This window comes from Rhagoletis zephyria, unplaced genomic scaffold, assembly GCF_001687245.7.
Source record: "Rhagoletis zephyria isolate East Lansing unplaced genomic scaffold, Rhagoletis_zephyria_1.1 Rzeph_scaffold_02006, whole genome shotgun sequence".
NCBI classification, from domain to species: Eukaryota; Metazoa; Arthropoda; class Insecta; order Diptera; family Tephritidae; genus Rhagoletis; species Rhagoletis zephyria.
The window spans coordinates 38,239-64,263 of record NW_016159090.1 but is presented as its reverse complement, the minus strand read 5'-3'; the positions used below and the strand labels follow the sequence as shown (position 1 = coordinate 64,263).

The 26,025-nt window shown below is 34.9% G+C and overlaps 1 protein-coding gene across 1 annotated transcript; it reads left to right on the top strand.

Annotated features, from left to right (window-relative positions):
• Window positions 1-398: 398 nt before the first annotated feature.
• Window positions 399-25,471, top strand: LOC108365803 (protein kinase C iota type). Its single transcript, XM_017619965.1, has 9 exons — window positions 399-1,002; window positions 4,182-5,370; window positions 18,285-18,335; window positions 18,453-18,538; window positions 18,623-19,627; window positions 19,690-19,884; window positions 23,046-23,161; window positions 23,403-23,529; window positions 23,613-25,471. Exons 1-8 carry the CDS (start codon window positions 514-516, stop codon window positions 23,488-23,490), a joined length of 3,219 nt encoding a protein of 1,072 aa, XP_017475454.1. The 5' UTR covers window positions 399-513; the 3' UTR covers window positions 23,491-23,529; window positions 23,613-25,471.
• Window positions 25,472-26,025: the final 554 nt, after the last annotated feature.

The following is a 26,025-nucleotide window of genomic DNA, read 5'->3' as shown; positions in this document are numbered from 1 at the left end:
GAGAATATCTAAACTGAATCGACATGCTTTGGCTTACGGCGGGTATATTATGCACATTCACTTAAATTTTGTTTACACCTAAGCTTGGTGAACTTAAAGTGCACAGAATATCAGAGTATTGAAAGTGTTCGACATGTCGTATGAGTGATACACCGAAGAGCATTGTGTACGCCATATCGTATGAGCAATTCTTTTTTTATGAGAACGTGCTAATTCACAAGCTTAACTAATGCATATTTTAATAAAGGCTGCTGCAATTTCAATGAAGAATAAAAATAAAAAATAAACAGTGTTGAAAAGTGAAAATAAAAACAAAAACAAAGTCACTGAAAGAAACCATAGAGCTCAAAGGATAAAAAAACAAAAAAAAAATCCAAAAAAAAAGACAAAAATTAAACCAAAACTAAAAAAAAGTATTTTATATAAAAACAAATTTGCCGCAAATAACCGAATACCAAAAAAACGAAAAAAGTCCTCCCCCCTTACCAGTAGTACTATTTTCCATACCACAACATGGCGTGGGGCTATTGGAGTGCCACCACAGTGGATCGTGGTCGTTCGCCACGTCGCAATACGCAATGTACACCTTTGCCGGTGAATTTAATGCAACAGGACGAGGATACAACCTGCAACAATGCGCAAAATACTACAGTTGCCGCTTCGGCTTCGGCTTCGGCAAATAATGCTAATAGTGGCGGCAATGGCGGCGTAGCCACTGGCAGTGGCAATTCTAATACCTGTCCGAATACACCATCCGGCACGCAAGCAAATCTCTGTTATAGTCCAACATGTCGCAGTCGTTGTAGTAGCCCCTGTCCGGGTAGTCCATGTCCGGGCAGTCCGTGCGGTTCGATTACACCACCACCGCCGCCTCAATTAACTTCCTCACAACAGCATTTGCATCAACATTCGAATAAGAATTGTCCGGCCGCACAACAAATACTTAATTTGGATGATTATCCGTCGCGTCGACAGTCGTTGGACCGATTGGATAGTCCACAGGTGAGTGGATGTAGGGCTAAAATTGTGAATATTTATAGGCATATAAGTCCGTATATATGTGTGTATATACATACATATATATTTACATATACATACAGATGCGTGCAACTAATTAGCAACGAAACTCAAAACGATATTGCTTGAAAATTATGTTTATTTATTTATTTTTAATAATTTTCGTTTAAAATATAATTCAATCTATAACATAAACCACAATAACAAAAGTTGCAAAGCTTGCACAAATTGCAAAAAAATTAATCAAACTTAAAAAAATCGTCATCAAAATTTCAAAATTTTTAATTAGAATATATAGAAAATGTTGGGGTATGCAGCTTTGTAGCCCATTCAATTTTAGTATAATAAAGTGGAAGTTTCAAGTAGCTAAAAATTACCGTTGATTTTTTAGAATTTTTTTTGTCGAGGGTGTTGCGGATTTTTTTCCATGTAAAAAAAAATGTTGATCATGTGTTATATGAAAGAAAATGCGCAACACCCTCCACAAAAAAAATTCTAAAAAATCAACGGTAATGTTTAGCGACTTGAAACTTTCACTTTATTGTACTAAAATTGAATGGGCTACAAAACTGCATACCCGAAAATTTTCTAAATAGTCCAATTAAAAGTTTGGAAATTTTGATGACAATTTTTTGAAGTTTGATTAATTTTTTTGAAATTTGTGCAAGCTTTGCAACTTTTGTTATTGTGTTTTCTGATATAGATTGAATTATATTTTAAATGAAAATTATTAAAAATAAATAAATAAACATAATTTGCAAGCAATATCGTTTTGAATTTCGTTGCTAATTAGTTGCACGCATCTGTATGTATATATAGTGAATATATCGGGGACCGAATCATGATAAGAACAAAAATTTAAGATTAAATTCATTTCGATAATACTTGATGGTTTTTCCATAAGTTGTTTTGTTTTAATTTTACTTTAATAAATTTTTTTTATATGTTTTTTATTATTTTAATTTAATTTAATTGTTTTTTAATTTAATTTAATGTATATATTTTAATTTTTTTATGTCTTATAAATCTTCCATATTTTTTATTTATTTTTATTTTGTACTTTTTATTTTTACTTAATATTTTATTCTCATTTTGTTAGTTTTTATATATTTGCTTAAATTGTTAAATATACAGTGCTGGAAAAATAAATCGGGACACGACATTTTTTAAAATATTGATTCAGAATAAAAATTATCAAAAATCAACGCGATTGTTTGGGAACTTCAAACTTGCACTTTATTCCACGAAAATTTAATGGACTATAAAATTGCATACTCAAAAAATATCTGAAAAATCTAATAAAAGTATTGAAAATATGCAATTTTTTTAATTTTTGTACAAAGTTTGAATTATGAATTTATATGGTTTTTGTTAGATAATGAGCTATAATAATAATAATAATAGATTGGCGCTTACACACATGATAAAAATATAGTAAGGTAGAACCGCTGAGAGACACTTTTTCGACGATTCTTGACGCTTCCAAACCATTTAATTTTTAAATTTACTCACAAACTCACACACACATTTTCATTTTCAATCTCAAGCAACAACAATTTCGAACAATTTCAATTTTTTATTTTCACTTTTATATGATTTTAAAATGTTGGCAAACTTCAAAAAAAAATCATGGCCGACAAATTGAGAGAACGGTTCTACCTTGCTATGTTTTTATCATGCTTACACATATGTTAGTGTATGGCCGAGCTTCTGATAATGAACTATACTTTTATAAAAAATAACAAATATTAAATAAACAAAAGAAAAATTGGAAAAATTTGTTAAAATGTCGTGTCACCATTTATTTTTCCACCACCGTAAATTGTTGTTAGATCCAAAAAGTAACCAAAAGATATTTTTTAATTAAATTTTTGTTAAATTTTTTTAAATTTTATGTTTTTTTCTAAAACACGCGGTTTTTTCTCTTTTCGATCAAACTTAAATTTTTAAATTTTCATGTTTGCCATAAAATGGTTAATGTTTTATTTATATTTTTCTGATCATTACATTTTCGGTCAAATCTTAAGGGAATAAATTAATTTTAGTTCAAAATTTTACGTTCTCTTTTCCTTTCTAACCTTAAAACCCTTATTGTTTTGATACATTTATAAGACATTCTATTCAGACAGAAAAAAAATTAACCAACTTTTGAATTATGACTCCATTTGGATCCACGAACTCAAAATCTATAGGGAACTACTAGATTTGTTCGACAATCAAAAAGAAGTAATTAATTAAATGAGACTGTGCTATATTTCCAGAATCTGTATTTAACACTGTTCTACAATTTTTATTTTTTCATAAAGAAAGGAATCCGAATCAACAATCAAGCTATCTTGCTTTTTCCTTACTTCTATGGTGCATTTATAGTAAGTTTATTAAGGCTAGAATGAAAAGACCTACCAATTTTTGGATTCTGACTACGGAATACGAATCTGCAATCAGAGTTCAAAAGTTTTTTTTTATATTTTTATTTTTATCTCTCTAACCTCCAAAATGATAGCAAGTTTTTTGAGGTTAAAAATAAAAGACCAATAACTTTTGAATTCTGACATTAATTTTCGGATTCAATGATGCAAGCAAAGAATTTGCTTATTTGTAGGGTTATGTGATGATCGTTATGCCAAATTTCCACTGGACACTAAATGAGCCAAGAATTTGAATGACAAAGTTGGGATCGAATGGCGTTTTTAAACGGCACAAAGCAATTGTCTTGAAATGCCTGGTGGAAATTCGGCATTATCCTTAAATTAAATTTTTTCCTATAAACATTTTTTTTTCGTTACACCTTGAGTTCTTATGTTCGTTTTGGTTTATTGAAATCTATGCTAAAAAAAAATAACAATATAAAATGAAATAAATCGTTGGAATTATGAAAAAGATATATGTTTCTGTCCTTGAATTAATTCCAAGTAAATATATATTTCAATGCATTCTCAAATCGAAAAAATTACCATTAAATGCTGCATGGACTCATCATTTACAACTCACCTCACAACCTTATACGCCTCGTATTTGAATTGGAAACAAAAATAAAATTTTCGAAAAAAAAACACACAAACGGTGGCAACACATTCCACCTCACAATCAACTGACCAACCAACCAACCAATCAATCAACTTCATCGCCTTTTCGTTAATTTATTGCGCAAACACGAAATTCAGTCGAAATTTTACGGTCTACAGGCCAATCAGCTGTCGGATATTCTATGTCGTGGCGCTGTTGTCTCATCGATACAATCGGCAAATAATACGTTGACGCGTGGCGTTTCGCTGCACAGCCGCAGCGGTAGCGCTCATGGTAGCATTCATGGTGGTAGTCATCACGGTAGCTACGGTGGCGGCGGACCGGGCAGTGCGCACGGCTCAATGGGTTGTCTGCAGGGAAGCATGGGCCACTTGATGGGCGCTGGAGGCATCGGCGGCGCAGGTGGCGGTGTTGGCGGCGGCGCAAGCACAAGCGGCAGTGTCGGCATGCTGTCGGGCGCTATTGATACCGGCGACTATGATGTACCACATCCGCATCCTTATACGCATCATTACATGCAAACATCTACATCGATAACGCCGCCCCATTCGACAATGAGTTTGATCGGTTCACGACCCGGTTCGGCTGGCGCTTGTCCGGGTCATGACTCCGGTTCAGACTCGAGTCAAGGCTGCGGCTCCACAATGGGTGCCGGTGGCGGCGTCGGCGGGAACGTGGGCATGGGAGGTATTAACGCTGGCAGCCATATGCCGGCGCATATGATCGGTGGTGTAGGAGGCGTTGGCGTTGGCGTTAACATCGGCATGGGCATAGGCATGATTGGGCACCATAGCGTCGTCGGCGGTGGCAGCGGTTCGCTGGGACGTTGTTCCAATCGCTGCCACAATACCATGAATACAACAACAACCAACACCACCACCACTGACGATTCCGGCGGTGGCAGTGGTGGTAGTGGTGGCAGTGTTTTTGTCGGCGGCTGTCGCATGGGCACATCCAGTGTCGTTGGTGGCATAAGTGGGGCGGCGGGTGTTGGCATGAACGTTGTTGGCATAGGCATGAGCATGATGGGCGGCGGCATAGTGGAGAATCCACATCGCACCAGTCTGCACGGCAGCGAGGGTAGTGGCTTGAATGTTTGTGGCATGGGTGGCGGCGGCGGTGGTGGCGGTAGTGGCAGTGGTGGTAGTGGTGGCGGACGCAGCAGTACACTCGGCACCATACACAATGGGCATCATCATCATCAGTATCACCATGAATGCATACACTATGAGCGTCTACCTATACCTGTTCCTATACCGACTGTGCCAACACAACAGCAACAACATTTGCATTCGGAGGAGGAAATCGAACCAGCCTATGCAACAGGTAAGTACGTACACACATATCTATGTATGTATGAATGTGTGCTGAGTAACAAGTGTGCTTAAGAATCTAAATTTTGTTGCGGTGACAAGTGCAATTGTCATGAGTATGCACTTATAATAGAGAACGTCCTTATATTTCTTTGTATGTATATATCGAGACGTGTATGTATATGTAGAAGGAGAAGGTGTAAACTTATTAACCGTAAAACGAAAGATTTGAAACCTTTCAGGTATAGGGTCTCAACGGTTAGTTAACACTACATAGTGTAACAGAGTAAGTTGTAAAAAATGTTGTCTGTTAGTTAACATGACGAAGACAATTAACATAGCAAGCGTATAAAAGAGTGTTATTACCAAATAATCTGCAGTTATTTTTTTCGAAGGTACCATTAAAACCCTCTCCCATTGTATATGATTTCCCCCAAACTTACAAAAAAAAAAAATATTTTAAGCAAGAAATACCGATTAATTTTTGCATTATATTTTTTAAGGCTAAAAGGCAAGTCAATGCTTGGTTGATACTTTTTTAACAGAAAACTATCCATAATTTTTGTTAAAAAAGCAAAATGTTGTTTTTTTTTTTTGAAATTAAAAAAAAATTTTCGGGTTTTTCTGCAGACTGCTGAGGTCTTCTCGTGTCGTGTTTTATTTTTTTTGAATTTTTGGATATTTAAGGAAAATTTGCGAATTTTTTCGAATACTATCGTTTTTTCTCTTATGAATCTTTTTGGACCTTAACTTTTCAGGGAATTTTTAGAATTTTTTAAACCTTTTCGATAACCTTCGAGATTTTTCAAGACCATTAAGGATTTTGCGAGACCCTTCGTGTTTTTCTTTTCGGAAATTTTTAAAAACTTTTTGAATTTTTTGGAACGCTTCCGGCTATTTCGGCAATTTTGGTACTTTCTGGAACTTTTTGACAGTTTTTTTTTTGATTTTTGCGGGACTTTTTGAGAAACTTGGGAATTTTTATAAATTTTCCGGGTCTTTTCGGAACTTTCAATCTTTTTCGGGAATTCTCACATCCAAAAACATATTTAAACTTTGACTTTGCTTTTGGTTAATGCTTTAAAGATGAAAAGTAACAGTTATCGAAAAAATAAAAGGCAAACTTAGCATTTCAATTCAACCATAAAAAAGCGGAAAAAAGCATCTTGCTAAAAAAATATAAGTCAACTAAATTTGTTTGCTTTTTTACTTCAAAATGCATAATTGCACCAAATTGCTCATGATAAGGAAAAAGCCAGAAGAGTCAGAAAACGCGACCTTTAAGTTTTATGGGATTTTACAATCTTTTTTTCAACACTTCTCGGGATCATTCGAGATTTGCAAAACCATTAGGATATTTCGTGACCCCTCTTAATAAAAAATTCTCAAAAATTAACGCGGTTTTTTTAACTAACTAAGTTGAAAACTTGCATGAAAATTTATTGAATTTTCCTTAGCTTTGCACAAAGTTTAGAAGGGTCTGGTGCGATACGTCGAAATTTAAATTGTCGAAACTAAAAACACCGAAAAAAAATGTCGAAAAAAATATCGAAATAATGTAATGTAATGTATTTCAACAGGTTGATTTATTTAAGTTAAATTCCACTAATCCTATGTACTAATATAATAAATGTGAAAGTTTGTGAGTGAGTATGTTTGTTGCTCGTTCACGCTAAAACGTCTGGATATATTTCAATTAAATTTGGAATATAGATATAACATACTAACATATAAAATATTTTTTGGAGTTGCCACCTCTTTCAAAAAAACCCGATTAATTAACAAGNATGAATGATGTGTAAAATTCGCGCGAATTTTACACATCATTCATTACATTATTTCAACAGGTTGATTTATTTAAGTTAAATTCCACTAATCCTATGTACTAATATAATAAATGTGAAAGTTTGTGAGTGAGTATGTTTGTTGCTCGTTCACGCTAAAACGTCTGGATATATTTCAATTAAATTTGGAATATAGATATAACATACTAACATATAAAATATTTTTTGGAGTTGCCACCTCTTTCAAAAAAAACCCGATTAATTAACAAGTTTAACAAAATATTAGCAAGCGAAAGCGGTTCAGAAACTATATATTTCGGAAGTATTTTGTAATAGGGTTGCCGCCTGTTAAAAGAGTAAAAGTCAATTAATTGATAACTAAATATACTTTAAGACGGTTGCTATCTGTTTAAAAAGTTTAAATCAATTCCTTGAAAAAGTTTAAACGTAATATTTTAATGTGGGTATCAAACGAGAATGCTTTATTGTAGAAATATTTTTAGAGAGTTGCCATCTTTTCAAAAAGTTAAAATCAATTTAAATAACACGTTAAAAAATTTTTTTCTGCGTAATTTTGCAGAACTTTCTTTTTCCATCTTAGGAACTCTAGAACATTTGAAAATCTACTCAGAACACTTTTAATTTTTATTTTTTTTCACACATTCAACTTTTTCGACTTTTTTCGACAATTTACGCGTTTTGCATTTTTTTCGACCTTATTCATTTCGAAAGCATACGATTTCGACATTTTGCGTTTCGGTTAAACATTATTTCGAGATTTAAAAAATTTTTAAATTTCGACATTTCTCTTTCGACATTTTTATTTTCGACTTATCGTACGGATCCCAGTTTAGAAATTATATTTTTATGTTTTTTTATTGTAGTATGAACCATGTTTTTCTAAAAAAATTATCTTTGCCACTACCTTTTTCCTGCAGAGTACATACAGTGGTGGTGGTGGGGTTTTCAAGTAGGTTTTTAGTTTTCGGAGTTATTTTTCTTCTGTCAAAGTTCAGCCCCGCTGATTTCGTTCAATCATGTCACTTATCTCTTCCATGTCTACCACTCCATTATTCACATCAGTTCTAAAGAACGGTTTGAAACTTTACTAAATCACTCACCCGCTGTATCTGAGTATTGAGTAAGCATCAGAGAGCTTCCTGCTAGGTAGCTGATACAAATTGATATAACGGAGAAAATAAATGAAAAAAATATTTAAAATCGGAGAGCTATACATACTTGCGGACGCTTTGTCGGAGCGAGGAAATTTTTGTGCATAGAACGTAGCACTCAAGAATTATATACATATGTATATTTATATGCATATACACATTAGGGTGGGTCTTAAAAAATCAATGAACGATTTTTTTTCAGTCTCACCCCCTCAATCGTTAATACCACGGTAACAGATATCACATATCACAGGGGGGAAAAAGTCGAATGCTTCTATGGACTCAAAGAATTAAAAATACTTTTTTTTCGATTTAATACCCAAAATCGATACTAGTAAAGTCCCGGATATCACATATAAATTTTGAAGTCGGTTAAAGCGTGTCAGATGCCTCTATGGACTCAAACAATTAAATTTTGTTTTTCATTTAATACCCAAAATCGATACTTCTTAATTCGAGGATATCACATATAAATTTTGGACTCGATTGGAGTCGTGATATCTTCAACAATGGTATTCTCGATTTTGAGTATTAGATGAAAAAAATAATAATTTTAATTTTTTTGGGTCTCCATAGGGGAATCTGAACTTGGCCCCCTGTGCGACACGTCTTAACCGTCTTCAATCGGGATCAAAATTTATATGTGATATCTTCGACTATAGTAGCATCGACGTAGGGGTTGAGGCCTGGGAAATCTGATGTAAAAATGTGCTTGCTTGATTTAAGGACCACCCTAATGCACATACATACAATCGCTTTATTTAGTACTGTACTAACACATTAACAGTTCATTTAATTTCAATTTATTTTCGCGTACCATCTTAACGCGAATGCATACTCGCACTCTTCTGTTTCGCATTTGCACATAGTAAGTACGCTACTGTCTTCGCGCTTTGGCATACGAGTATTGACAGTGGCTGTTGCGGCTGGCTGTGGCTGCGGTTGCGGCACATTTGACAGCGACAATTTCTTTTTTTTTTTTTTGTTTTTTGATTCTGTTGGTGCTTTTATTCTTTCTCCTTTTTTCGGTGGTGGGTCTATGATCGATTATTGTGACAATTGAAAAATAGTTCACGGGCAAGAATTCACAAGCGTGCAAGCGTTCTCCACTGCTCTGGCAGCTGAAGGAGTCGAAAGAGCAAGTGTTGTTGAAGAATTCTTTTACACTGTCGCTTTGCGCTCAGCTATCGGAAATCGTAAACAGAAAATAACGCTTATCTCTGAGTGGGCATTGTGGATTTTTTGTTTTAGCAATAAGGTGTCGCAAAATACAAAAGTGATAAGCTTGATTTCGAGAAAAAATTTATGATAAAAAGTTGGTAAAGTCCAGAAAAAAAGAAAGCATACACGAAAAATTTTCTGAGAAAAAATTGCTAAGCGGTTCTTGTGATTTAATTTTGCTTTGTTTTTCGTATTGCATATTCCATTGCGAAAGTGTGCAATTCGCTTTTGTGAAAAAGAAGAGAATTAAAAAAAAGTTTATTATTAGCTCTTCAAATACATATCATATCAAAGAAAAGCGTCTTTTCGCGCGGTCATTGCTGCGCAGCCGATGAGATTAAAGTTCACACACCCGAGTACCCGCTAAAGATGATCATGTGGAGTGGTATCTGTGAGGTTGCCTCTCTCTATGGCCTGCAAACTTCATCGTTCTTCATGAGTGGTGGTGTTGGAAGTTAGTATGGTGGAATTTTGCAATAAATATTGAGTTTCTAAAAGAGATGTTAATGCCTTTTTGTTGTAAAAACGTGCCAAAAAAATTTGTAAAAGTCTTTGGCAATGTTTGACAGTGATAGTAAAAAAACTAAACATAAATCAGTACTCACGAAACTTCGATGGAAAACTGTTTGCTTGTGTAATTTTAAAAATCCATGCCGACATCGATATACGTATTTACAATTATCAGTACATTTATCGTTTGAGTTACCGATGTGTTATTAGTAGGGTTCGAACGATACTATCGATATTGAGTAAGTATCGATACTAAGGGTTTTAAAATGAGTACTTTAATACTCGATACCTTATTTGGTGATTTTACCCGATACTTTGCAAAGTACTCTTAGTATCGAATACTTTTTAAAAAACACACTTTTTAAATTTTTTCTTCCATTGCTTTTTTTGCTTATATGGATTACTATCATTAAATTTTGTCCATCACTTAAAACAAACTGAAATTGTGTCTAGTCTGTTGCATAACCTAAATCAAATAAGTTAAAGTTTAATGGCCTTATTCTTAAAAAATAAAGTAAATTTAAAGAGCTTAATAAAATGACATTTTCATACATTTTTCAGTTTATGAACCTTTTTTATTTTTTATGAATAAGGCCATAAAACCTTACGCAAAGTTCACGAAAATGCAGAATTTTTAGAAACTTTTTGGGTATGCAGTTTTGTAAAATATTCAAATTTACGTGTAGCCTACTACCGTCGACTTTTAATTCAAACTTGCACATTATTATACTAAAATTAAATAGGCTACAAAAATGCATACCCTAAAACTTTACAAAAATTTATTAATAAAACTTGAAATTCGTGAAAGTAAATGACATATATACATACATTTAACGTTAAATTACTTCTAACGTGAAAGTAAGTTTTGCAATGAAATAAAAATCAGATATTTTAAATTTATTTTGTTTTAATTTCAGGAAATAACTAGTAGATATACGATTGAAGAATAAAATAATTTTAGTATCCCAAAAAACGTGTTTTAATGAGTCCGATACTGAGTAGTATCGATACTTTTTCCCTGATACTTTTAGAGTATCGATACCATGAGCTCGATGCCAGAATGAGTACTCAGTATCGATACCAAAGTCTGAAATTTCGAACCCTAGTTATTAGTATGTAAATTGAACGATAAGTTGATCGATATACTTATCTAAATACATATATATTTATCGCTATCGATATACATATTTTTAAATATACATACATAGGTATCTAACGCTATAGATATATGTATGTATATACATATCGTCGATGTTTTTGCAAAACCGCCCATCGACCAATTGCAAAACCGCTTATCTTACGCCACTCAAATTTTACAGGAGAGCGAAAAAACGGGGTTTGTTTGAAGGGATTGCCTTGATAGGTGGTATTTTCTCTAGCTATTAATTTACAAATCTGTTGTTTTAATAACGATTTTAAGATTTTTATGCATAAATCTCAATGCATAGAGTTCAGGGTTACCAAATCTCATTTTTGCTACAACGGCAGTTTAGGCGGTTTTGCAAAAACATCGACGATATGTATCGCTATCGATATATTTATCTTTGTCGGTGTGTTTATCGTTATATGTGTATTTATCGTCATCAGTATATTTAACGTTATGGGTATATTTATCGTTAGCGATATATTTGTCGTTTATCATTGTCCATACATTTATCATTATGGATATAATTATCACCGATAAATTTTTCTTTATCGATACATTTATCATTATGGATATTATTATTAGCGATACATCTTTATTTATCGATATATGTATCCTCATCGGTATATTTTTCGTTATCGATATATTTAGCGTTAGCGATTGTATTTTTCGTTATCGATATATTTATTTGTATTAATTTAGATTCCTTTCCTTTCATACGAACTAAGATCGCTGTGCGACTTTTATTTTGCATATGTATTACTGTAAGCTGTGCAGCTGTGAAAGACTTGCGCTTTCGAATCTAACCTACTGAAAATAATTTGTAAATTCCGAATCTTTACTAAATTAATTCCAGAAATATGTTTGTATGTATGTATTTAATTAGCTAACGTCAGCTCTATTGCTCATTGCATACAATTAATTTATGAACTTCTGCTGTCTGGTATTTTTTCTTCTGCAAGCTATGTATACAATTCTTTTCTATCCCTTGTTAATTTCATTTTTCCCAATTCCAATTAGATTGAACTAGTACTAACGGGTTATATGCATCATATGTATGTACCTATATATGTAAACTTATTCCAATGTCCATCGTTTTTTCTTCGTTTTTTGACTCACCACTTAATGAAGTCTTAATTTAGGCACTTGTGCAGACAATTGTTCTTTGTTATTGTTTTTGTTATTGATATTTGTATATTGTCATTCGAAGATATCAATTAAAGTGACAGTATAAATTGTTAAAGCCATATTGTACAATTTTGAAGTAATAATTTTGACTAATATCAATTTAGTGAATATACAATTGCCAGAAATGTCGTTTAAAATTATGTTTCAATTCAGTTCAGTTGATAAATTTAAATAAAATTGGTTAAAATGGTTGTTGGCTCACGTAGACGCTTCAAATAGTAAATTGATTGTGATGTATTGAGCGTGTGAAAGCGAGAACGATTGCCTTCATTATAAATTAATTTTTGCTTTGCGAACATGAAAAATAAAAGGTGAATGCCTATCTAAACAGAGCAAAACAATCAGCCTTATCCTGAGTTTCGCTCGAAAATAAAATTTATTCGAAATTTTTTCAGCCGCCCATCGTGAATAAACATAAGCGAAAAGAGAAAAGTCAACGATTACTGTTAGTTGAGAATGACCGCCTAATTATGCATCTCAAATTCGAGGCACCCTCTCGTGCATAGAAAAGTTGGTCAAATTGTACATAGCTACACTCTCGTATTGTAAAAGAGACTGTGAGATGAATTGATCGATTCATAAAAAAACTTCGGGTGTGTGCACCTTCATTCGCGAGCTGTATTTGTTTTATCAGCGCTTATTACGCTGCTGATCAGCTAATCTCTCAGTTCAACTATAAGCACTTTGTGTGAACTAGCCCTTATGTTCGAATTAATTTTTTGCTGACGAGTTGTCCGTAATATTTTTTTTTAACTCTTTCCTTCATCAAATAGAAAAGATACACTTCTATAAAGAAATGTCATGGAGTTATTCTTAATGACAAGCTCTCATAGAATCCGCACCTTCATACGTAGATAATGCTATTCAGATGGCAAGATACCATTTCCAAACCCACCCCAGCATATGCTGCGACCGTATGGTATTAGAAGTAAAGTCCACGCAGACCAAGCTGATCAAAAACTACAACGAAAAGTATGTAGTCAAGCGTGGTCATCGATGGTGCGATGAGTACGACAACAATCGCGGCTCTCGTGTGGCTTCTAGTATGCCGTGTCTACACATTGTAATCCAGAAAGACACTCCACTCTTTACAGCAAGACTCATAACAGGGAACAATTTAGAGGCTGTGCCTTCCTTAACTCCACACATAACTTCAAGGTATTTTTAGTCAAGGGGCATCGATCTCCAAAAAGTGTCAATTTGACAAAAAACGCGTTTGTCGGCTCCTTTAACCCTAAGTTGCTCGAAAACTAGAGCCAATCCAATATCTTTACGGTCAGATTCGGATTCTACGTGAAAAATCTTATAAGAATCGGCTACAATATTTTACACAACAGAACTTTGTTGTGCAGTGTAATATAATTCAAGCGTCCTCTAATGCAAAGCTTCCAGGAAACATGCTGTTCCATTCATATTTAATCTGATCTGATGCAATTATCAACAATCTGCTCGACCGACTCCCACACACACACGCACACACTCGCACACAAGGTTAAACCACTTCATTCACACAAAGTCCCATAGTAAATTTTATTAACCGGAAATACTTGCAAGCTTCAGCGCTTCTGTTGGGCAATAGAAGCTTTAACAGTTATAAATTAAAATATGTAATTGCCACGTAATCGATCAATTTTTTATGATAATATTTTTTTTCGAATTAAACATACGACATTTGCAATTTCTATACAAAAGTGATACCGAGACTGAGACCAATTGAAATGACCTTGTTTCAATAAATAAGAAAAATAATGAACCGATTGACCGCTGATAGTCATAAAACATAGCAAACAACAACAATGACGGACGATAATTTAATGCAAACTAAATGTTGTATTGAATTATGCATAAATTTATACAAATTTTTTTACCCACCTGGTGTTTACCTCCGCGATGAAGAAAAATGTCAATTTGCGTTTAGCAGGAGGTGAGATGCATGCCTATTTCCTCGTAGACTGATGTCAATTAGTAGTCTCTCGCTCAACTGGCATTAATGGTTTACCCATTGCTGTGATTCCAATGCCATCAGCATGCGCTATGACTCGCTAGCCAGTACCCTTAAGATCTAAAGTAGGGTGTTAACGTTTACATTCCTTAGTAAAGAGAGCAGAACAATTCCTTGGGATGTGGAGCTGGTAACATGGACCCCTCCCGCAGTGACTTAATAAATAATTCCAGTCCGAGTTTTATTCCCACTTCAAAAGTTCCTCAATTCGTTTCTAGCGCTGGCCCTAAAGACCTTGAGACTAAACATCCCTCTCGGTTGGTCCATAGGTCATTATTTACGGCTGTGGCATATTCGTTAATTGCCCTCAGTAGAAAGATGACAAGTCTTATTCGCCTCAGCGATTTGCATCTACGAGTCATGTCCAGCCATTTAATTCCCAATTTTGTTTCCTCCGATATTGCTATATCCAGGAACCCATTATCAAGTGAGGTTAACGTGACTCACGATTCTTACTTCACTGCCTTGGATCCTTACGCTTTCAATGTCGCTTGTTAAGCGTTCGAAAAGAGAATATTAAACACACAACTTTTATAATCAAAATAGGGCCTTCGCTCTGCCGTTAACGTAATCACCTTTCTTGTGAAGCTGCATTACACTTACTTCTTTTAAATTGCCTAGCTTGGTCGCCTCATTAGTCGCACGCTAATTTCTACTACCATAGTGTAGGAAATAGTATAAGTTTACTGTCCGAGAGTGAGCCAGACATATGTGTGTATGGTGAAGTCGTGAAACGTCGCNGCCAAACAAAACAAAAGAATATTATGTACTTCAGAAAGTGCTTTTGACACACACACTAACCCACACCCACACCCCACACCCACTCTCTCACTCTTGCTCTCCCTTAACACACGCTCGCCAAATGCTCGCAACTCTCAATTTCTTTAGTTTGGGTGCATGCTGATAAAGTTTTGCCAACTAACTTTAGTTTAAAAAAATCGGTGACCGTTGTGTTGCGTTTGGAGGAGGTCGGTCGGTCGGTCGGTCGTTTAGTTGTTGGAAGTGTTGCTGTGCCATTAATGACAGTGATTGTAATCGATGTGATTGTACATATGTTTATTTATATATGTACATACATATGTATGTCTAAATCTCCAGAGATAACGAAACAAAATTGTATGTTTTATTTGGACAAATGTTACGAAGTTTAGGAGAGTAAAACAAAAAACTAAGTTGACTGCTATTAAAGCACCAATTTGAAAAAAAGAGAAAAATAAACAATTCTTAGTGTGTGTTATACTATACATGTATGAATGTACAAAATATGCGCATGTTCTTAAAATAAACGCATTTTAATTGTTTCAAGACTACCTCGTGCTAAAGCACTCACCGGCTGGACGCAGTCAAACGACAGCAGACAAATGTTCAACTATAAGTACCTACCATTAACCTGTATAATTTGTGTGTGTGTGTGTGTGAGTGTATGCGGTTGATAAGGTAGGCGTGCGTGCTCTAATTTCAAAGCGGTTGCCGCTGAAGTCATTATTTTTGTTTAAAAATAATTAATTAGGAACATTTTTCTCTAATGAAGATTTTAAAGCTTTAGTACCTTGATTCCTTATCCTTTATAGTTGTCACTGTTTTCTGAAATAATTAGGTATTTTTTTTTTTAATTATTATTTTTTGTATTAAAATATCTTTGACTAATCGGTTTATAGAATTTATGATGACTTAAACGGGCTTAGTGGATTTTTCATGTTGTTTCATGCAGTTACGTCCTTGGATTAAATTATGATTTATAATTTTTTATGAATAATACAGAAAATTTTCCACACTTTACTTACGAAATCTTTGTATGACACAAAATTTTTGGTTAAAATTAATCATATGTGCATTAGGGTGTATCACTCTTCATAAAAAAAGTCGGTGCAGTTTTTCCCACGGAACATATTTAGAATATGCCTTATCCTGAGTTTCCCCCGAAAAAAATTTCACCCGAAAATGTTTATTCCGCTCATAGTAACTACATACATGGAAACCAAACGTGAAAAGTGAACCGGTTCGGAGAAAATGTAACTCATGATAGGGCTGAATGTATTATATTTTTAGACTTCCGCCGAAATTCTTCTGAAAATATTAAAATTTACGTGAGCTGGACCGATTTGAAAATATCTACAAACCTCCAAAAATCGAGTTTTTTTAATAAATAAAGTTAGTCCTTAAAAATATTTTTTCTAAAAAATCACCTCAGACGTCTTCTGTATGGCTAAAAAAAATAGAGAATTATTGGCAAGTAGAGTATGTGGAAAGAGGATACTTAGATTGCAAACGCTCTTTCGGGAGACTGTACTGAGGAGTAGCAGGACCGCTGGAACAATAGTTCCAACGGCCGAGTGACTTTTATGAGTACATTCGGAATGTTAATTAATTCCGTGAAACTCCGGATTTCAGATTGTCTGAGTCTGGGTTTTCTTTAGACCGGACATGGGCTATTCAGCGAGTTAATGCATAAACGGAATCTTCACGATTCGGAGGGTTGCGTATATGGTGCCAAGAGCGAGCATGTCAGACACGTTGCGAATGTCCGATGTACTCAGACATTCGGGATTTAACTATGATGGGAATTAGATGAAAAGCTGGACGATTTATTTTCGACGCTGCTCTCTCAACGAGTCGGCATATTGAAACCTTTTTGGGAATTTGCACGATAGGTCTTTAGACGGCGAAGACGTATAAATGTTTGAGGGGTAAATGAGCGGGTGAAAGCGAGTGGCATGGAAACTCAATTGATAGGAGTTTCGGCTACGAGGTCGGACCGGAGACTTAATTCTGGTACTACGGGGAACACGAACCCCTAAAGTTTACTCTCCTGGCCTGTTCTTGGGTACGGCTCCTCGCGAGTTTAAAACCGAATGTGGGTAGAGCGGACTTTTGTTGGCTCGATGTGGAGAATCGTAACCGGGTGCTCGACCCAAAGTACGGCGAAGTTAAGATAGACCTCGAACCCTACCAAGATGGTTAGTGTGTCCAATTCGCACTGCCGATTGGTAATGAGGTGCTTGCATTTCGGGGAGCTGATCAACGCATTGTTTCCTGAATATCGTGGGGTTAAGCCATCGTCGCACATACCCACGTAAAATACATCAGACGTTGATGCGTAGTGAGACGAGAGGCTCATTCATCGAGCCGAATCGCAGTACTCGGCGACGAAGTCTCCTTCAATTTACCAATGGAACACCGAATTCGTGGACATCGGTAATTTTGGAAGCTGTAGTAAGCATCTTCTTCATTAAGGGTATGGAAGTGGCAATTAATGCATTTATTTTCGCCAATTATTGCTTCTACAACTATTTCAAGAGAAAAGTTGCAAAATATTGTGTAATTAAGTACGTCCATAAGTTTCTGTCTACTGAAGCGATCTTTTAATGGCAGCCAGCTTAAAAAATATTGTTTATTTTAAATTCGCGGATGCTCAGCGCATCTTCAAGCGTCCGGTGTTAACTTTCATACACACAAATTATCTTCCTCAAGCTACAAGTGGCACCCCCCTGCGAAGTGCTCCACAATGCACCCATTGAGTAGAGTACATCAATTAGTTAGGAGCCAACTTGGATGCAAGAAAATCTGTTGATTTACTCTGTGGCACAATAACTACATAGCTAAATATGTACGTATGTATGTACGTACATAAGTATGTATAAATATGCTTGTGATGGCAAGGGTTTTTCTTGCAAAACTCGTTATTTTGTGTTTATATTACTTAACATTTTTTTTTTCAAATTTCCGCTAGTCAGTTTTATTAGGCTGCATTGAGAAAAGGCTTTGGAATGGTGTGCTCTTTTATGAATATACAAATTATTTATACTTTTATATACTTATTTAAACTTCATAGCTCAATTTCGCATACATTTCTCTACCCATATAAATAGTTTAATAATTTTCAATTTTCATATTCACGTTTTACAGTATTTCCAAATGTACCTTCTGGACCTGGCATGTCCTGTGATGGAGAAGATCGTAAGTGATTCACAAGAAGAAGAAAATCATTATTTTACTTCAAAATTTGCTGCTCTGAATGAAGTGCTAACTGGCTTTAATTTTCCTAATCGCTCCTTTTTCCACTCTCCTTCGCAGGCAGCATCTACAGACGTGGCGCACGCAGATGGCGCAAGTTATATCGCGTTAATGGGCACATTTTCCAAGCCAAGCGCTTCAATCGGGTAAGCACGCTCGCTCGCTGCTGCACTAGTTTTAAATTATTTACCTGCTAATTAGCAACTACAAATATTTGTGTTTCCTCACAGCGCGCCTTTTGCGCCTACTGTCAAGATCGTATCTGGGGCTTGGGTCGGCAAGGTTTCAAGTGTATTCAATGCAAATTGTTGGTGCACAAAAAATGCCATAAACTTGTACAGAAGCACTGCACCAACGAACATGTGGAGCCATTAGTTAGAGAACGCGACGATGCTTTCGCCGAACAGTTGCCGGAGGTGTTGCCACCATTGCCCGATTATGCGTCGCAAGCGAGTGGCAGCGTTCATGGCATGGTGGATCCATGTGATCCACTAGCTGCGCTAGAAATACAACCGCATGATGCGCAACAGCAACAACAACAGCATCAAAATATCGAAGAACAATTGGAGCCGGGCACACAACGGCAATACTCAATTAATGATTTCGAATTGATACGCGTCATTGGACGTGGCAGCTATGCCAAGGTGTTAATGGTCGAGCTGAAGAATACGGGCCGCATTTATGCAATGAAAGTGATTAAGAAAGCGCTTGTCACCGATGACGAGGATATTGATTGGGTGCAAACGGAGAAGCATGTGTTCGAGACGGCCTCCAATCATCCTTTTTTGGTGGGTTTGCATTCGTGCTTCCAGACACCGTCGCGGCTCTTTTTCGTCATTGAGTTTGTGCGTGGCGGTGATCTTATGTTCCACATGCAACGACAACGTCGCCTGCCCGAGGAGCATGCGCGCTTCTATGCTGCGGAAATTAGTTTGGCATTAAATTTTTTGCATGAAAAGGGTATAATCTATCGCGATTTGAAGTTAGACAATGTGCTGTTGGATCATGAAGGTCACATCAAGTTGACCGATTATGGCATGTGTAAGGAGGGCATACGTCCCGGTGATACGACCTCCACATTCTGCGGCACACCCAATTACATTGCGCCAGAGATATTGCGAGGTGAAGATTATGGTTTCTCAGTAGACTGGTGGGCGTTGGGCGTGTTACTGTACGAGATGTTGGCCGGGCGCAGTCCATTCGATATTGCGGGCGCATCGGAGAATCCCGATCAAGTGAGTGGTATTGGTAGTTGATTTTCGGCATTTGTGTAATATGTTTGTTTGTAATTTTGCAGAATACTGAAGATTATCTGTTCCAAGTGATTTTGGAAAAGACCATACGCATACCGCGTTCGCTGAGCGTCAAGGCAGCGTCTGTGTTGAAAGGTTTCCTTAACAAAAATCCAGCTGATCGTTTGGGCTGTCATCGCGAGTCCGCCTTCATGGACATTGTGAATCATCCGTTCTTTAAGAGCATCGACTGGGAAATGGTGAGTAGAATTGTAGCAAGCTGTTGACTTCAATGTGGTTCTCAAATGGAAAATTAAGCAGTCGCGAACATAAAAAAATTATGAGTGTCTGTGCTCGATAATTGGCGAAAAAATTTAACACGATTTGCATGTGTGAAAATTGATGATGATTTTCCTACCTCTAGTTATTAGGCTTATTTTTTACGACATATAAAGTTATGTTAATAGTATATTTAGCTATTCAGCATACAGACTATTCACGCAGAAGACGCTAAACCGTCAGGCAAGTTTCATATTAAAACAGAAAGTAGCGGCGAAAGAAGTAAATTATTGCCGCAAAATAGGTTCTTTAATATTTTCACTATACAAAGTTAGCGTTTATAAGAATACATTTTTGTTTATTTTTCGTGCTTACAAAAAAACGAAATCGATTTTCAACAATTATTATTAAGATTGCACAAAAGGAAGTACTACCACCATATAAGCCCACATTTGATCCTGGCGATCCTTATATGGCAACAAATTTTGATGCGCAATTCACTAGAGAACCAGCCGCTTTAACGCCAGATGATCCGTAAGTTTGTAGCAAGTAGCAGGCTGGTTATGCAGTGGTTATATTTCATACACCCTCAGCGCTTAGTTTTTACACGTTTTTTTGAATTGATGTTTTTGCTGGCGTTGGAATGCACACTTTTTTTATTGCTATACTACAATTATTTACTGTTTTATATTAACTGAATATCTTAAATTTAAAGTATGTGAAATATAATGCTTAAGGGGTTGTATGGGTTTTAAAAATGTCTGGTAATAGATTTGTCTAAAATGTGCACCTAAATCGTTCGGTCTTTTGTAATAAAATTCTAGTAGAGACTTCAATGCTCCAAAAAAACTAGAAAAATCCGTACAAACCCCTTAAGTTTTGCTTGAAAATTATCATGAACAAACTAAAAAAATTATTATCTTATTAGACTTCAAACCCCTTAAGAAGTGTTGCCTCTTAAGTCGCATAAGTGCCAAATGCTTAAATATTGTTCTTAAAAATTATAACTTTCAAATCCTCAGTGGTGCCAACCATATAATTTCCATTGCTAATTTGTTTTTTATTCTCTTAATAGGCTAAGTGACTTCATGGTGATTTTTGTGAAACTTTTACAATGTTTATTCAAGTTAATTTTTTTTGTTACTTGAATGGTTTATGCTTTAATCAAAATCACATAAGTCAATCTTTCAATTTTGTTTTATAAAACTTTGGAAAATTTCAACCAATTTTCATAATTTTTGAATCTGAATTATGCTATGAAATTCTAGTAAACAGTGCAAGTTTTATGTGGCTAAAAAACCGAGCTGCCTTTTAATATAGTATTTTTTTGCTGACGGCTTTTTGAACTTTGTACCATATAATCGTAAATTTATTGTAGAATAAAATGCGCAAGACCGTTTGCAAACCGTTTGTACTTGTTAAATGAAAAAAAAACTCAAAAGCCGTCAGCAAAAAAAAAAAATAAATTATTAAAAATCAGCGCGATTCTTTAGCCGCTTAAAACTTGCTCTTGTTTTACTATAGCCGTCATCGATTCGCCAACAGTTAGCGAGTGGCGAAACGAACGAACTCAATGAGGTACAACCAAACTCGCTATCGTCTATCCGTGCTAGCTAACTTTGTTGTTGCTTTCACATGCAAAATTGTTCTTTAAGCGACCGGGAAGTGCCGAAACGATGACGGCTTATAATTTCATAAGCCATGTAACTGCAAACAAAAAAAAATTTGTAGAAGTTCAGAATAAAAATTTAAAACTTTTATGAAAATCTGTTATAAACTTTTCTAAATTCTGTATAAAGTTTGAAAGTTTGACTTACGTGGTTTTAGTTAAAGCGATAAAGATTTTAAGCTGAGAATAATTAAAACAAAAATTACCATGCAGTAAGTTTAGATCGCCGTTCTACCTATTTTATAATTTCTTGGCGTCACCACNCTGGTTTTTGTTAAAGCGATAAAGATTTTAAGCTGAGAATAATTAAAACAAAAATCACCATGCATTAAGTTTAGATCGCCGTTCTACCTATTTTATAATTTCTTGGCGTCACCACCAAATATTTTTAATGTTTGAAATAATATGTATATGCACGTAAGGATATTAAAACTATTTTTTGCATACTATATACCTTTCTAGCTGCATGCTTATATAGGAGTTTCATGCACTTTATTATCTTTTTTTTTTTGATAAACTAGTATTGTATCAAAAAAGCAAATTTATTAAAAAAAAAACAATTTTTGTAAGTATAAATTTTGAGCACCCTACATAATTATATTTTACTCAATTAAGCCGAGACTTTGGTAAGCAGTATTTAGTCTAATAAACTGTAAGTCGCTACTTCACGTTCAAAGTAAAATTCGAAAATTTGCCAAATTAATGGACACACCCAAAAGTATGCTACTGCAGTAACGCAGCCCAATCATCTTGTAGATTGGTGCAGTTATTTGTTGCCTACTTTTGGGTGCAACAATTTCCGTTAAAGAAATTCCAGCGGTGTTTTCTATGCTCATAAACTCAATGCGTAACATAAATTTTATTTTTCATAAAACTATAATCGAATCATCACTTTTCACAAATGCATTTTAGTCGGTAAAAAAAAACAACAAGCAAGAAGAAAAACAGAAAATTTATTTTCTAGTCTAAAATAAGGTTGAGGTTAAAAATGTGTATTTTTTTCGAATCGATTTTTCTGGAGGGGCTGCCACTTAAAATGCACATGTACATATGCTTTTAACGGCGGTTCGCGATTCGTTCCACTTTCTATTACGAATTTTTTCGAGCTTCAAGTATTTTTGCTTTCGAGTTTAAAGTGGTCACCTAAATTCAAATACATATTCATTTAAATATCTTCTTAAGCAAGGGGATTAACTAATTCGAAAATTTAAAAGTATATCATCTCTTTTTTTTTATTAAATTTATATTATTTTGCTACTAATCGCCTTTGATTTTACTTTTTCTTGCCGCTAATGCGCCACATGTCACCTCAAACGATTGAAAATTTCTTCGTCTGTTTCTATAAAATCATCGATTCAAACCATACATCGCTCAATTGTTCGCTCGCACTTTTCAATTAAACGCCCCATCATCACCTAAATCGGCACACATTATATGCATTTGCCATTATCAATATTTACGCTACAATCGCAGCTCGAACGCAAGCAAGTTTCGCCACCATTTAAGCCGCGCCTAGACTCTGATCGAGATCTAGCCAATTTCCCACCCGAATTCACAGAGGAAGCTGTACAGCTGACGCCGGATGATGAGTAAGTAGACAGCGTCGATATAAAGTAGTTTAATTCTTTGTGCAACACAGTCCCATTTTAAAGGACATTTTGTTTTTGTATTACTTTCTATGTATTGTATATGTTTACCTTTTTTGATTTATAACTATTGCATATTTTCATCTCATCCATTTTTATTGTAAAAATATTTTGTACATGCACTTTTTTCATATGTACGTACATACTATTTATTATTCATTGCCTTTTATCAACCTATTCACAGTCGCGTTATTGACAAGATAGATCAATCGGAATTCGAAGGATTCGAATATGTGAATCCGCTGCTTATGTCGCTAGAGGATTGCGTTTGACACCACGAGACATGTGATTTGCATCCCTATAATATGCGTGTAAGTGTATGCCACAAAAAGGAAGAAAGAAAATGAATTTTATTTTGTAGTTTCCCTTTCATTTCATCACACTCCCTTTGCAGTTGTATGGCGAGGACTCCAGTGATTATGACTCAGTAGCTGATGACTTAAGTATTTTACAATTGCACGCACCGCCTCCATCAACCGCTAATAATAATTTGACGAATCTTCGTTTGCAACAGCAGCAACAGCAACAACACTTACAGCATCACCAGCAGCAGCATCAATTTCCGCCGCTAAATCAGAACCCCAATCATAGTCAGAATAATCATCATAACGGTAACAATAATAATCATAATCATAATTCCAATAATAATAAAAGTCTACTGCAGCACATGTTTTGCCTTCCATTAAATTAGAGTAAACAGAAACAAAATACAACAAAAACAAAAATGTAAACAAACAGCAAGCGAATTAAGAAAACTAACGAAAGTTTGAAATAATGCAATTGAAAATTAGAACAAAAGCAGCTGAAGTTGAAGTGACAAAGTTATACTAATAAAACAGTGTAAACAAAACAATGACAACAGACACAGCAACAACAACAACAACAACAACAACAACATTACTGTAACTACTATAGCACACTATCTATTTGTATGGCTTTTACGTGGCAGCAAGTAAGAATGCGCTGTAAAAGTAGAAAGGTAACGCGTTGCAAGAGAGTGCAAAATGCAGTAAAAAAAAGTGGTAAATGTCATGCAGTATATCGCGCAGAGATCAACAAGTAATGGAGTTGTAGTATAACAGCCTTTTAAGTGGAAATAGCCCTGCTATTATAGTTTTAGAAAGAGCGTTTCAAACACTACTCAGTTATCCATAATCAATCGCAATTCTTCACACTCCATTCTAAGCGAAACAAACTTGTGATTTGTCTAGGCGGCGATCCTTCGAAAATTGCGCTAGATAAATTGAAAAGTTAGAGGCATACTGCCAAAGTTGCTTTGATTGAGTCTGATGATAAATATATATTTTGAACCCTTTAAAAAACTCATCACCAACCATTATCAGTCGCAATTCTTTACACTCAATTCTAAGAGAAATAAACTTTTGATTTGACTAGGCATCAGAGGCATACATACCGCCGTAATTGTTTAGACCAAAGCTGGTCGTATCTTGTGACTCGTTTCCCGTATTATTTGGCAACCTCATTATTATAATTATTTTCAATTTCAAGCATGAAATTTAAGCTAGTATTATAGTGTTATATATTTAATTTTTGGAATGGTAGCTCGATTTTCGCATGCGAGTTGTTACGCGACCGCCATTTTGAAAACATGCAGCAAGATGAAGGAGTGTTCTAGCTGAAATTATTATTGTCCCCAGTCACTGTCGCTGTCCTTTGTTTGTGTTTTACCCGAAGCTCTTATTTGACTTAGTTAAAATTAGTAAAAAATTTTAACAATGTTTTGCTTGAGCGAACTAATTCGATTGCTTACCTAAGCCAGTAATTCCCATTTTATTACATTTGCTGGTAAACTCTTTTATATTGTGTCTACTTCTATTCTTAGTGTTTTTAATCTATTTAATTTCGCATATGGACAAACGCTAGGCTGCCAGCCATGGAGAGTATAGGGATCTCAAGTATAACTTGAATGATTGCTGACTAATAGAACAAAAGCACTAATTGGTACTGAAAATGTTGCAAAAGCTGATAGTGATGAAAGTAAGTGCTAAATGAAAACGAAAATTAAATAGCAGAAAAACTAAAAACAAGCAACAGTTTAGGGTAGTATGCATGCACGAGATAGTAGCTGTTAATGTTAAGACGCAACTGAAAGGTTTTTTAATATTAGTATAATACATAAAACTAAAAATTAAAAGAAAAAAAAGACAAAAAAGTAATTATGTCATTTTAGCAAGACGTGTTGCAGAAAAACATAAAAAATCTAAAAAAAAAATTACCTATACATATACACAAGTAAAAAAAAAAACTCACAAAAAATCAGTAATTAAGGCATGCCAGGTATTGTAATTGCAATTAAAATGTATATTTGTAGCGCGAAAAAGCGACAAGCGAGCAAATAAATGTTAGGATAAAGGCAAAAAAATAATTAGCGAAAATGATGTTCGAATTTTCAAGATGTTTTACTTTTTAAAAAGAAATAAATTCACTTGCAAACGTCACACACATTCACACACACACACACTCTCGTATATACATACATAAATACAAAAGATGATGGTACTTTAATCTAAACTATGCATTGTATTACAACTGCAACTACAAGCAAAACTACTATTATTATTTAAAAATTAATATGTAAGCAAACAAGAAAATTCTAAATATTTAAATTCAAATAATACAAAAATAGAAAATAAAAAATGTTTAAATATAGACCGAAACATCTAATTTCATAAAATTAACTAAAAAATTATTGCGCATGTGTACTGCCGCCTTACTTTGTTTGGCATTTGTTTGGGTTTGCCTGAATCTGAAATTCTGCTCTATTTGGAATAGAAAACTTGTATACT